Raw genomic sequence first — 14,376 nt, forward strand, 5'->3', positions numbered from 1 at the left:
GTAACCTTGAGAATCATTATCAGTCTAAATTTGATTACGTTAATATAAGCACGTTAGATGTGGGTCAGAATTGTGCTCATGTGAGGGCGAAAACACTAGAAAAACTCCAGGGAAAGCCAGATTATTTAAAATGCTCCTACATGGGTCAACAACTCATTTATGCCGACACATTCCATCTATTCAGAAAACAAAAAGCTCCCGGATAAGTCCGGCCTGTAGAGTGAAATATTAATTAAAACCAAACAATTAGTGAATAAATAAAATGTGAAGCCGAACAGATCTGTTCCTGTGGTCAGGTAGAACTTTGATTTCATAAGAGCTGAATTAAAATAGTGTATAGTATCGGAGAGTAAATTAAAAGACAATCTAGGTAGATATTTCAGGAAAGTAATAGAGTAAAGTGCAGATTTGACGAGTAAGAAGACAAAGAGACCGTGATATGTAAGACGAAGGAAGCAGCTTATATACAGAAATATATAAGCAGACCGACTTCTTCCCTCTCTTATCGAGGTTACATTTTCCTGTTTCCTATATTCTCTGTTTTTATTAATTCAGTCAGAAATAAGGCATCAATCCCCCGGCTCAGTTAAGCTCTTCAACTGTCACACACTTTCGAGACAAAGCTTTGTACTTTCTTTCTATGTGTGTGTGTGTGTGTGTGTGTGTGTGTGCTTTTACATCTACCACACAAGCTAATGAGTAAGTACATTAAACGTCTTATTCAACTTCCTGTAAAATAAAACCGTCAAAGCAGACGACAAAAAAACAGTTAGCGCCAAGGTGAAGGATGAGACCGTTTTTTTTTTATGGTGTCACGTGTGTGTTGCATGCAGTGTGTGTGTGTGAGACAGAGTATCCAAGCGTCAATCATTGAGTACCGGATATGATGTGTGAGCACCAAACGTCTGTTGCCATGGCAACAAAGCAAACATCACACCGATGTATCCAGCACATAACACAGAAAATTCACAAACAGAAGTAGCGACCCCCTGTTTGTGTGTGTTTTCATGTGTGTGTGTGTGTGTGTGTGTGTGTGTGAGTGAGAGAGAGCGTGGCACGTGTGCTTGTGTCACTTTCCACTGAGAGAGGAGGAACTTCAGAGTGCTCACATGTGTTTACACACCAACACATTAGTGGAGGCTCCTTCTTATTGCGTGTCGGCTGTTTCAGTCAACATTTCCCTGCAAACAAAAACGCATAATCGGAGGGTTTCCTCTAAATTATTTATGCAGAGACTGAAATGTTCCAGGTCAAATATCCTTATACACACTTATTACATTTACAACAGCCATCTTCACACCTTCTGCTGTTTTCTGTCTTTTTGAATAGTGCAACAAAATATTTCACTCTTTTTACTTTAACGGGGAGTGACAGTAAGTGTAAAAGCTCTGAAGTGAGTGAGGAGAGTGTGTGTGGTGTCCTTTTTATAGAGATGAACTCAATGACCTTGTTGCTGTAGAGGTCTTAAATGAGTGTTTTCCCCCTGTATGAAAATCTCAGCTTCTACCGAAACACCAGCTCTCTCTGTATGACCACGTAGTGAAACTGTATGGTCGGTGCTGCATCATTATACGTGTGAGAATAATTATTGTTATTGGAGTCATTGTGTCAGAAAGTCTTTTTTTTGCACTTTTAGCATCTTAGTTGAACCTGTTTTGCAAGAGATTTTGAATATTTTTCAAATGTCAATATTCCTGTTATAAATGATTGAAGGGAAAATAACTATATAGCCTTTATTTATAATTAAGTGTGCAAAATTCTGTATTTGTCTCGCTGTGTTGCTCACATGCACACGCACTTTGTGCAACACTGAGTAAACATGTCACGCTCCCTTTTGTACACGTGAAAACACTTTTTCGCTGTTATTTTGCACTCGGACACGTCTGTTTCCCCCTCTCACCCGCTTTCCTCCATCTCATATTTTTATTTTTCTTTCTAAAAAAATTATGACACATTTGTTTTAACCCTTCGCTCCATCGCATTGCAGTGGCTTCGCCTCCCCTCCTCTTCACTTCGCTCTCTTCATCCTGGTCTACCCGGATACGGATACCCGGGAATAACATCCCCACTCCCTCCCGCCCCCTGCTTTACGTAATGCTTAAAACCCTGCATATCCTCCCTGGCCATGGCAACAACCACATCTGGATCACACAGCCATCTAGACTGGCACCGAGGCGCATGTGAAGCCCTCAAGACTTACCACAAAAGTCATGTGCAGCGATAATCCTGTTTCCTATTTGGCGGAGCGTACTTTGGGGAGATTCTCAAAATGCACTGGTGCAGTGGGACTCCTTAGTCTGAGGTGGCTCCAAGACTTTAACTGCATGCACGTAAAGTTAGACCAATTATCAGATTTGTCTCTGCTTCTTCAGGATCTCAGTTAAACCCACGTTCATTCATCTTAGGAGATCACTGTTTTCATGAGCTCTGCTCATCCCAAAGTTTGGAATGACAGGAGTTTTTATACAGCGTAGGAATTCCTTTCTGTCTCGTTCATCCCCCTCTCCTCCTCTCCTTTCCTTCATCTCCAGCTCCACAGTCGCTGCACTGGTTTTCTGCTGCTGCCTGTCTGCTGGCCATTTATCTGCAGGCTAGTAGTGCCCCCAGATGGCCAAACACATACATTACAAGTTCTCCCGCACAGCGGATGCAGGGATCTGGGTCTCCAAACACTGATCTGAAGTTGGTGTTTCATGTATTTTCCTCAGTGATAATTATTCTCTGTTGTGAGGACAGAGTCAGTGAATCTGCATATGTAGAAATGGAGTGTAAAGTGTGTTTTTTGGGCTATGAGATTCAGGTCCCAGTAATTGTCTACTTGATTCTCGCTGAGGGCTTTCCCTTTGCAACGTTGAACATTTTTGAACAGATTGTTTTCTCAACTTCATCTGAAACTAGAACAGTCTTGCTCAGTTCCAGCGTCTTGAAAGATATCCTGTTTGTGCCTCACAGATTCATGCAGCTGGGTGCCCATAAGTCAAATGATTGGTTAACTTTATTTAGATGCATTAGATGATGATGGTCAGTGGCAGACTTGTGACCGCAGGCGACACGGGGACCTGTGCCCAACATAGCTGTTGCCATGGTAACTGCAAAGGACTGGTGGATCGAGTTATAATTGGACGGAGCAAATGGTGGGTTGTGGGAGGGAGAGACACGGAGCACAGGGGTGGAAGATGAATTAAGGGATGAGAGAGATGGGATGGGAGAGTGAGCGAAGACGGTGCTCCTCCTGCACGGTGCCAGTGAAGGTAAAGAGGAGGAGGAAAAGTTTCTTTCTTGTGTGAGGTCACGTGCCATTTGACAGATCTAATTGGGAGGCAGAGACATGCATACATATGCACATTAAAGGCATGATGTCTGTAAGAGGAGACAACCAATGAAAGCTGCTGAACACCTACACACAGATACTGCACAGCCAGCACGGCAGCAGAGAGAGATGGTTATGCTCAGCTAAGGGGAATTTCTCTTGTGCTGTTTTTTCACACCTTCTCTCTTACTCTTTCCTTTCTTCACTGCTTATCTTTGTTCTATATGACTAAGCTCTAAAATGCTGTGGTTTCCACCCAGGGTTTCATGCCTACCTCACCTCCTCCGTCCATATGCATTGTCTTATCTTTACTGCACATCTCTCTGTGCTCAGATAGCTGCTGTGTGACGGTTAGAATATCGGAGGTGACATAAGAACAACTTCAATTGCATAATGTTTCTTAGAATAGGGCTGCAATGATTGTTTTCATTGTCGATTAACATACTGATTAATTTCTTGATTAATCAATTAATTGTTTGTTAATAACATGCTGGGAAAAAAAATGCTCATGCTCAACTATAAATAGCATCTTTTATAACCCAAAGACTTAATTTACTAGGTTCAGCTTCAAGGAGCTTTAGAAGCTGGATGTAGCAGATGTAATTGTCATTTTTGCATGAAAAATGACAAAATACATTTTCTAAGATCGACTTATTGACTCATAGTTGCAGGTGTAGTTACTAATCCATCCAGAATTTGACCATATTCATACCAGGCTGAAGAAAAGTAATGAAAAAGTCATTACTCCGCTCTGAATCACTGGTCAGATGGAGTTCATTACTAATGACTTGTAATGTTTACCCAGGGTTGTAACCACTGAGCAGCCTCAGTAATCCCTCCTCTCCACCCTGTCCTCTTTCCCCCTCTTTTCCTTTCACTCACGGAGCCAAGCTGTCAGCCTCCCTCAGCTTACCACACTGTTCGCTAGATTGACTTGTTGGGAGCTCAGTGCAGTTGATAAGCCTGTAATCTCTTACTCTCTCTCTCTTTCTGTCTCTCTTTCTAATGCCTTATAGTTGAACCCTCTGTGGAAACGCCCCGGTATAAAAGAAGTCACCCCATATTTTTTCATGACGCAAGATGCTTTACTGATGCCAACAGACTGAGAAGATAACGGTGCAGGAGAGTTGAGTTGAGGTCGAACTAAGAAACAATGCTTATCAGTCTTTTGGTTAAAATGCTACTATAACTTTTCCCTTTTTCCAGCCTCCCAGTTGTATAGTTGCAAGAATTTAGATTTTTTGTGATTTTATTTTCTTTATCAGGAAAGTGTGACCCAGGACGGAGAGGGTTAACTTTTTTTACTACTAAGTAAAGCATCTGCCAGTGGCTAACACAACCTCATTGGTCAGTTCCCAGGCTCGTGATGAGTAATTAAGTCCCTCCCAGTATTGTATTTGTCTTACTGATAGATGACCTAAGCAAAGCATGACTTCTTGACTCATGACGGGAAGCCAAATCATGTGTTAAAAGTCCTCTTCCTTTCTGTCGTAGCATTTATAAACCTCAACGATGTCTTTAAATGTTTTGTCTCCCTGTGCCTCCCCCATCTGTGGCCCCCCTTATGGCCTTCCTCCCTTTAAGAGAAGTTCTGTTTTCACAAGTTGTTTTCTCTCCACCCACCTACCCTCCTCCTACATCCCTCCCTCCCTGCCTCTCCTGCTGAAAATGACTCTCAGTCTATTTTTACCCTCTGGTCCTCTCCACTCTTAGCCCGTTCCACCCATTTTCCCTCTCTTTCTAACCACCCCTACTCTCCTGTTTTCAATTCTCTTCTTTTCTCTCCCTTTCGCTCCCTCCCTGTCCCTGTGAGTGTTGCATCAGAACATTTAAAATCCTTTCTGGAGGAGGCACATTTGCATGATGGAGAGATGGAAAAATGTTTTGGGATTTGAAAGGGCTTTTTATGATGGAAAATTACATCACTTGACTCGCAACTGTTGTGCTCCCGAAAGCAAAGGTGTAGCATTACAAGATAAACTGTTTATAATCCCTATCATAAGATGTATAATACAGTCTTTATGTTTGCATTAAACAACTTTAGAACAACCACAAAAATTGCACAAGGAATGAACCTGCTCTTTATATAGGTTAAATGGGTGTGGTAATGCATTGTCATTTTGACCCCTCGTCAACATCAACCCTGAGCAGATTGCATAAAAAGACCAAAAGCAGCGTGGAAAGTAAACAGTAGATTGCTCTCTAGCGCCACCCTGCATTGGATGGTCTTTATTGGTATTAAAGCATTAGTACAGCATTTGTAAGAGGGAGGGACCTTATCTAACTTCTGTTACGCCATTGGTTGGCCTACATCTGAGTGTCGGCCTCTGGTTTGTGGTTTTACCCATCAGTCGAGGTTTACTATGAGTCCTGCTCCAATGACATAAGCCGGGGGTGGGCCTAATGAAAGAAACACAAAAATACACATTGTTGGCATCATTTTGAATGCCAGCTAGTGTTACCATATAGATAGAATAGAGGTACATTTTTATTTTTATGTACTAGTGTCCTATATTTATTATACGAAAGTTTCTGCGGTTGCAAGATCCACTGGTTGTGAAGCCGGGTGAAATTTGCATATGACTGGCATTCCAGTGCACACTCCGACCTATCAGAGCTCGCGGCGGGCAGATGACAGGTCGCTGCCTTGGCCAATAGCGGAGTGGGATTTGCCATGGGGAGGCGGGACAAGGCTGGGCGAGGTTGACAGGACTAGAAGGGGAGGGGGACGAGTACAGGGGGGGCAAGCAGCCTAGTTTACAACAAGAGGAAGAGGGAGGGAAAGAGAAAGAAAGGGCCAAGGCTTGCGCGAGAGAGAGAGAACGAGACAAAATTAAAGGAGTAAACTCGGGCTGAGAGCTGTGGAGATGCTATACGAGGACTTTTGTGGACCAAAACAACACTCGTAACATCAAGTATTAACCGAACCGGACGGTGCGCGCGCCGATATCGTCCGCACGAAGTGGCTAGCTAACCTGCTGCAGACGGACCTCACCAACGGCGTTAACCGTAACGTTACTGTACCACTTCCAAAGCCACCCGTCGGGCTTGGGTCCTGTATTTGGGCATCGTCTAACAGCCACTCGCTCGCTGCCTTGAAGAGGAGAAAGATAAATACAAGACCAACAGCGATTCATCCCCCCTTTTCTCCTCGCTGAGCTGAGCCAGGAGTCCTCACCGTGGTCGCTTTCATCGCTGTGTTGTAGACTCATCAGTTGCTAGCTAACCGTCAGGTCCGTGGCCAGATTGGCCAGGTAGGATAGGAGCTGGTACATTGTACAGAGATCAGCTCTGCTTTGGCTTGTATCAGAGACGATAGTGTTTGGTTGCTCTCTTGTTAACCAAACCGATTGATAGCGGTCTTCTTAGCACTGGGTGATGGATGAATGCACCAGATTTACAGTCAACGACATCTGCTTTTGCGTAGTAAACACGCATAAACCCGAGTCGGTCGCCATCCTTTTGTAGGTGATTTTTTATTTTGACAGGTTGTCAAGTTAAGACAGGTGCATAGTGCTATTGAAGGGATCAGGTAATGATAAAAACAAGCTAGTATTTGCTGTAATTCATTTGTCTAACAGTTCTCGCCGATTAAATTTGCCAGCAAATGCGTGTAAATAAACCTTTGTAGTTGAGACATGAGAATAATTGCGTTTCTTTTGCCTCTGTCTGTGCGGCGGGTGCACGACCAGGGGCGTTCCCGGGAGGTTGGTCCAATTTGGAGTGGTGCACTTGAGTCTCCGGTTGTTGCAAGAGGCAGCTAAATGATCATATCTGTTGTTTATTTTATGAATCAGCAAATATCAAAGCCGGATTTTTAAGTAAACAGTGCACACTTAGACAATAAGCAGATTCTTAACGCCGCCCTTCCAATTCACAAGTAGACGAATCACCTTAGCTCTTATCGCCCCAGTTTTCTTGTTGCAGTGCTGTTTAGCCTGATCGATAAGGTACCCTCTTACAACAGCCCTGTAGCTGTTTCACTCGGGAGCTTTGTGTGCTTTTTAAAACCCACCAAGCCCACCTGTCTGCAGCTGTTTTGTAGCGCAGAGCGAGGTAAGACATGGCCCAGAGAGACTGCGTAGTTTTCGGGCGGATGTTTTAATCCAGGCCGTGGATGGGCTCGAGGCCTTGTTAACCCCTTCATGACCAAGCTGCTGTAGTAATGTAAACAAACAGGGAGAGAGGGCATCGGGGGTAATTAGACCAAAGGGAGGAGGAACCTTTTCTTCGATCATAATCATCGTTTTACTGGGTCGTATATACACTGTTGCCTTCTTACAGGTTACAATTAAGATTTGTATTGTATTATAATCGTTTATTGTACATTTTGTCCACCCATGTTTGGTTGTTCCGTGTGCGATATTAGATTGCGGCATTCTGCGATACGGAGAGATGGACTCTACTTGACAGACATATTTCTTTTTTACTCGCATTGGAGCTGAAAAACAGTCCTCTGTATGCCACATCTTCAACTCCCCATGATGCAGGTTGATGATGCAGTAATTATTGTGAATGATGACTGCAACCTGTAGGGATGAAACGGATACAGACACCAGTGAGCACTTGTCATCTGTAAGCCTTCCAGCAACATCAGTTCGAGATTTTGGATTGAAGATGTTTCCCTACCTGGATTTGAGTTCTGTGTTGTAGAAAAGAGAATTTTAAAGGACATATCATTTTTTCATTTTGGGAGAAACATCAAGGATTTTTTTTTCAACCATGTTCTCATCAGAGAATCCTCAGTATCTCCGCCAAGGATTAAGCATGTTTGGTTAGTCCATGTCACTTACATCACTGTTTATATGAGAAGAAGTCTTTATCTATACAGCAGTATATTATTATTGTAAGTCATTGCACTGCAATCATTAAGTGTTGAATTAAGAACTATTTTTGAATGCTTATATGGGAAAGAATTTGTTTCTAGAAGTTTTTTAAGAGAGGCATCTCTATAAGGAGATTTATTCAGTAATGGACATAAAGATTCAGAAGGCCTCTTATTTGTTTATGATGGTTCAGATTGTACCAGCTTCTGTTCTCTATCCAGCCTGTTATCGAGAACAGAGAGTCCTTTTGTACATCTGCTGTTGTCAGAGTGATTTAACCAGTTAAGTGGCTGAAGGTGTGCAGTATTGATATTCTCATTAATCTTTGAAGCACTGATATCATTTTATTCTGCTGCAAAATAGTTGATTGCATTCATCTAGTGACTAAAATGAAAGCCAGCAACTTCTGTCAATGCGTTGGCCACAAGAGTATCCATGATTTTTTGTGGGTTTTTTTTTTTACTTCAGATGATTAAGAAACATGCATGATAACATGGCAAACTCGTTTTAAGAATCAATGAGTCGGTTTCTCTCCTAATAAGGAACTTATATCTTTGTAACCTGAATGTAAGAAGACCTGGTTCTTTTGAATGTGATATCTGAGCAGGGAATCGTATTATGAAGTTATGGACAATGAAAGTAGTTAGCTGTTAGCCATAAACAATACTGTTTTCCTCTGCAGTGTGGACCAATGTCGAGCCTCGGTCAGTTCCAGTCTTCCCATGGCATTCATTGGTCCCTTTCCTCGCACCCACCCAATCAGATGCTTCTTCTCAGCCAGGAGAAGGACAGCACCCTGTCAACCATCCCCAAGCAGCCAGTCTGAAGTCAGGTACTGAATACATTTTTGTCTGACCTCATGGCTGTGGGAAACTTATCAGCAATTTACTTAGATTTTTATACTTTTTCAAATACTCTTTTTTTTTTTACCATGTTCTGAACAAATATCTCTTTGTTGTTCTTTCTCAGAGTGTCAGGGGGTGGTAGCTCTGTCACAAGAGCCTTTAGAGGCACCTCCCACGGTAGAGAGAGGTTCCCTGTCCAGACCTCCCCCCTCTTCTGATGAGCCACCTCCAGAGAAGGAGAAAGGAGAAACGGAGAGGGAGAGGCCTGACAGCGAGACCGAGAGTGACGTGGATGACCCGTGAGTGCAGAGTTTATGTTTTACATTGATTTTAGAAGTAAAGCTGTGAAAGCATAAAGATACACACTGCACATATTCTCTTAACAGTGTCTGTTTATAAGAGTGGTTATGTATTGTTCAGGGCAGCCTTCACAGTGATTTTCTGTGTGGTACAGTGTACCCACACATACAGTAAGGGAGTGTGATATTTTCTGTATCCTCACGCTAATTTGGGCAGAAGAGCTCAATGCCAGAACAAAGCAGATGGGAACAAAAGCATTCCATCTCTGGGCTCTATCACTATATGAAAGGCAGTGGCCAGGCTGTCAACCATTGTAATGGTTGAGCTATCTGCTGAAAATGCTGATGTATCTCATGGGAGATGTACTACTTGGGCTCTGTGTCTACATCTGATAGACTTTCAGCTGTAAGTCAAATAACAGTAGTTACAGAGTAGACTTCCTGTTCTTTAAAGTGAAAAGTAGTCCTCAAATGTAAGTGTGTTTTGTCCCCAAAGAAAATGTCTTATTAAGATACCAAACATAGAGCTGTTTTTTTTCTACTTTCAGCTTCCTACCAGGAGTTGTACCAGAGCAGCCCCTCTCTATATCACCAGTAAAGCGACGCACTCAGTCCCTCAGTGCGCTGCCTAAGGATGGAGATAAGAGTAGCCCTGGAAAGGTATTCTTTTTACTGCTTCCACCAGGACATCAAAGTTGTCAATCTTTCCTTTTACTAAAATATGTAATTCAATATCTATATCTTTCAGAGGGAGAAGGACCACATCCGGCGACCCATGAATGCATTTATGATTTTCAGTAAGCGCCATCGAGCGTTGGTGCACCAACGGCACCCAAACCAAGACAACAGGACAGTGAGCAAGATTCTGGGGGAGTGGTGGTATGCTCTTGGACCTAAGGAGAAACAGAAATACCATGATTTGGCCTTCCAGGTACACAAATGCATTTCAGACAAAATACAAGGACGCCCAAAATGTAATGTGTCATACAACTAAGAACATACAATATTTTTGACTTACTACCTCTCCCTTGTCCCTCCTCCTCTTTCCAGGTAAAAGAGGCCCACTTTAAAGCCCACCCCGACTGGAAGTGGTGCAACAAAGACAGGAAGAAGTCCAGCTCTGAAGGCCGTGGGGTCCCAGGGGGCAAAGATATCAGAGAGAGGAGCATGTCGGAGTCCACAGGTTAGTTCACTCAGCTCTTAAGGTATATAATAGATACATTTTTATATTTGTCTTGTATATTATTTACTTAATTCTTATCCTTCCCAGTGCTCTAAACAGTCTCTTTTTTGCTCCCCTGCTAGAGCCCCATTCTGTGGAGCTTAAAGGGGTCGGTCCAGGTCTGGTGGGTGTGTCTGAAAGAAGTACTGGAGAAGGTCACGTGGGTCAGCTCACCCGTCCCCGAGCCTTCTCTCAAAGTGCCATGCACAGCCTGGAGCGTGGTGACAGGGGAAATACACAGGCCCTGGCAGAACTGGCACAGGTAAGAGAGAAGCAAAGCTGGAAAGTGGATTTTGTTATATTCAACTTTGCATATTGTAAATATAATCTGGAGACAATTATCACTGCTGGAGACATGAAGAGTGTCTTGCCGCTATTTTCGCAAACATGACTTGATTATAAAACACTAAGACACAAAAAAACAAAGCAAGTTTGTTTTCCAAATGAGTCACCGCTACAGAAATTGTTTTCTCTGGCAGGAATATTTTTCGCAAACATGGAAAATGTAAAAATGTTTGTCATGTCTCACACTTTACATAAAATACACAGAAGGCACATGGCATTCAGAAAAAATAAAACCCCCAACAATTCGCTATTCTAACTGGTATCAAAGGCATCTCTGATATAAAGTCTGTTGCTCGTATCTTTTCAGATGTGCGGGGATGGTGGCAGTCAGTTTTCCAGTCATGCCCCACCCCTGTCACAGTCTCAGAGGGGCGTCAGCGAGGACATGACCAGTGACGAGGAGCGCATGGTCATCTGTGAGGAGGAGGGAGATGATGATGTCATCGGTGAGAAACCAAACCTGCTCTACTCATAACAACAAATGCTAGATATAGATACTGTTATTACACTGCTTGTTGTGTTACTTACCCACTTTTCTGCAACTGCACATAGAAGATTTTCAAATCAGATTTCATAGATGATGTCAGCAGTGATGTCCCTTTGTATCTTTGTCACAAATGTACACAATACACATCATACACAAGGGCAAAACTCTTGTGAGGTTGCAAGACATATTACACACTAATGTGATACAGTGTTATAAATTGTCATTGAATGTCGAGTGTAGCTGTAGTGTTTTTTTTCCTTCTTCACAGAGGACCCTTATCCTAGCAGTTCCATTGACCTCAAGTGTAAGGAGCGGGTGACTGACAGCGACAGTGAGAATGGCTCTGGAGACGAAAATGACCAGAAGGTAACTGGCCTGAGCGATAATTTTTCTGCTGTTATTGATTGATCATTCTTAAATATATGTGCTAAAATTAAATCCATTGTCTCAAAATTGTTTTCTTTACTGGTCTTTCATTTCAGAGAGTTTTTGCTCCAGTCATTTGCTCCTCTGCGTTATCATCTTCCTCACACCACCCCCATCATGGCAGGAGTGTCTCACTGTCCTCTTACCCCACCAGCAAGCGTTACGATGAGGGGAGATCAGGAGGAGGCGGGTTCTCAGATCACAGGAGGAAGGAAAGAGGAGAGGGAGAGAGTAAGGACACATATGGGGGAGAGAGTGGAGGAGGTGGAGGAGTGCAAGCCACTTCTCTCTCCCTCTCTTCTGGACAGTCAGTCATCTCCACTTCTCTAGCTGGAGGGCACCTGTCCTCGTCAGTAGGTTCACTTGGTGCAAACCCACTCCTGGGCACTGGTGCTGTGAGGGTGGCCTCTACAGTGGTGACAAATGTAATGCGTCCTGTTATCAGCACACCGCTCCCCATCGCCAGCAAACCCAGAGATGGAGGCACATCATCCAGCCCGCATCCACCAGAGAGGAAGTCCCTGACTCCCCAGCAGCAGCCACAATTTCTGATTGGTACAGGATCGGGAGGCGTGGCCACAGGGGGTGGGTACTATTCTTCATCATCACCTAATCCTGTAGCTGCAGGCGTGGGTCCTGGTGGTGTAGTGACTAATTTGGTGTTAGGAGGAGCTCTTTCTGCTCAACCCGCTGTGCAGCTCATCACCTCCTCCCCTCAGCCTTCCCAGCAGCAGCCGCTCCCCCACAATGCTATTTCAGCCCCGCATAGCCAAACCAACGGGCCCCTGCCTCTGCCCCTGCTTCAGTCCCAGTTCCTCCCCGCCTCTTCCCTTGCTGGCCCCGGGGGTAAGGGCATCACACAAGTCCAGTACATCCTGCCCACCCTACCTGCCAACACCCACCCCAAGAGTCCACCTCAGCAGCTCAGCCAGCCAACCAGTATCTTCAACCTGCCCACAGCTCCACCCACCCATGTGTCCCTGGCCAATGGAAAGCAGCAGGGTGCAGGGTCACTGACAGGATATACGTCCAGCCCAGCAGTGGGAGTGGTCAGCCCGGGAACGAGAGGTGAGGGTCTCAGAGCAGCAGAGTCATGATGAAGCCTTAGCTACATGTCGGAATTATTTTGTATTGACCTCCTTAGCCCATTCTTCCCTTTTAACCTAATACATTTTCCCTTTTCCTTTCATCTTTTATTCAGTGCAAACACAGTCTCCGGTCCTCCAGGGTAAAATGCTTGTTCCCATGGCAACAGTACGAACTGCTCAAGCCCAGGCCCAGCAGTTTCCCATTGTGGCTCCTCCTCTTCCTGTCCAGAATGGTGCTCAGGCCGGAAGCAAGGTCAGTGAGCGCAATACTGGAATATCTGAAATTACAACTTTATAAATTGTGTCAAGTAAAAACAAAAGATTAGTTCGCTGCTACCCATTCATTAAATTGTATTTGTCCTCCCCCTTTCTTTATTACTTCCTCTTTTCCTGCCTCTCCAGATCATCCAGATAGCTCCCATGCCTGTTGTCCAATCCCAGCTGCCTCAGGGGGGAGCAGTCCATCCTGCCAGCCCCTTCCCTGTGGGCACAGCTGCTGTGGTGGCTCCAGGATCAGCCCCCTCCCAGGCTGTGCTGCTGCCACCAGCTCCTACCAGGTAAGAAATAGCAAATAGTATAGTATAATAAAACAAGCAGTATAGTAAAATAAAAGAATGAATATGGAATATGGAAATTCTTTCTGCCTGAAGTTAAGTACAGTACATTCACATCAATGCACCCAGTCAATGTGACGTGTGCCACCATCTTTCAAAAGCTCTTTATTCAATTTTTAAACCCAGGCACAAATATCACGTCCTTTGTGCAAGGAAATGAAATCTGTTTAGTGTACCTTAAAATAAAAAACATGAGCAAAGGTAGGAAGAGACGTTACCAGTTCAGATGACAAATTTTATTCTATCAAAGATTATACTTTATCTAGCCTTGTTGTGTAACAAATCTGCTTTGGAAGATTCCATTGATCAGATCACTCAGTAAATTTGCCCTAAAAATGCTTTAACTGCAAAATGAGAAATATGAGAAATCATCTAAGATCTCAAACAGTGAGGCAGTCTGTATTAAGACTCTTCTTCTTGATGAAATTATTTCCAAATCAATCTTCTTTTTTCATTAACAGGTAGATGATCCAACAATGTTGCAGATCAGATGTCTGAAAGGGGCTATAAACAAATTATATGCCAGGAAAGCTTTACTCAGCTCTGATAAACAGGCACCCATTTATGAATATATGCCAGCCTCACTTATCCCACCCTCGGTTGCAGTGATTGCAGTTGTGGTTCCATTAGTGTCTTTCTACGTCATAGCTAAGGTTACATGGGCCAATCATCATCATCATCCTTTGTTTGTGCTTTAGCATCTATATTTTAAAAAGATGGAGCAGTTTTGGACCCATCAATGGTGCACTGCTTTGCTTTCTTAGAATGAACTACTCAGTTGCAATTATTACATTGGAGACAGGAGCAGCTCTTGGGACAGTGATTCAGTCTCCGAGTAAACTTCACTTAACCAAAGATGACTCCCCTGCAACCATCGTCAACTTAAATAATTTAGACAAGCATTTCTGGAAAAT

General features: G+C 43.6%; 1 protein-coding gene across 2 annotated transcripts in view; it reads left to right on the forward strand.

The window, feature by feature from the left end:
- Positions 1-14,376, forward strand: part of cicb (capicua transcriptional repressor b) — a 35,303-nt gene that overhangs the window by 13,520 nt on the left and 7,407 nt on the right. For both annotated transcript variants that reach the window (XM_069655539.1, XM_069655540.1), the window contains exons 3-13: positions 8,819-8,968; positions 9,106-9,280; positions 9,829-9,940; positions 10,029-10,211; positions 10,331-10,463; positions 10,586-10,764; positions 11,155-11,293; positions 11,603-11,700; positions 11,817-12,828; positions 12,962-13,101; positions 13,251-13,405. In XM_069655539.1, coding sequence (XP_069511640.1) covers positions 8,819-8,968; positions 9,106-9,280; positions 9,829-9,940; positions 10,029-10,211; positions 10,331-10,463; positions 10,586-10,764; positions 11,155-11,293; positions 11,603-11,700; positions 11,817-12,828; positions 12,962-13,101; positions 13,251-13,405 — 2,476 coding nt within the window. The remainder of the gene's footprint in view (positions 1-8,818; positions 8,969-9,105; positions 9,281-9,828; positions 9,941-10,028; positions 10,212-10,330; positions 10,464-10,585; positions 10,765-11,154; positions 11,294-11,602; positions 11,701-11,816; positions 12,829-12,961; positions 13,102-13,250; positions 13,406-14,376) is intronic.

This window comes from Semicossyphus pulcher, unplaced genomic scaffold (genome assembly GCF_022749685.1).
Source record: "Semicossyphus pulcher isolate SPU_LCO1_2020_fin unplaced genomic scaffold, fSemPul1.0.p SCAF_9, whole genome shotgun sequence".
In the NCBI taxonomy this organism is placed as follows: Eukaryota; Metazoa; Chordata; class Actinopteri; order Labriformes; family Labridae; genus Semicossyphus; species Semicossyphus pulcher.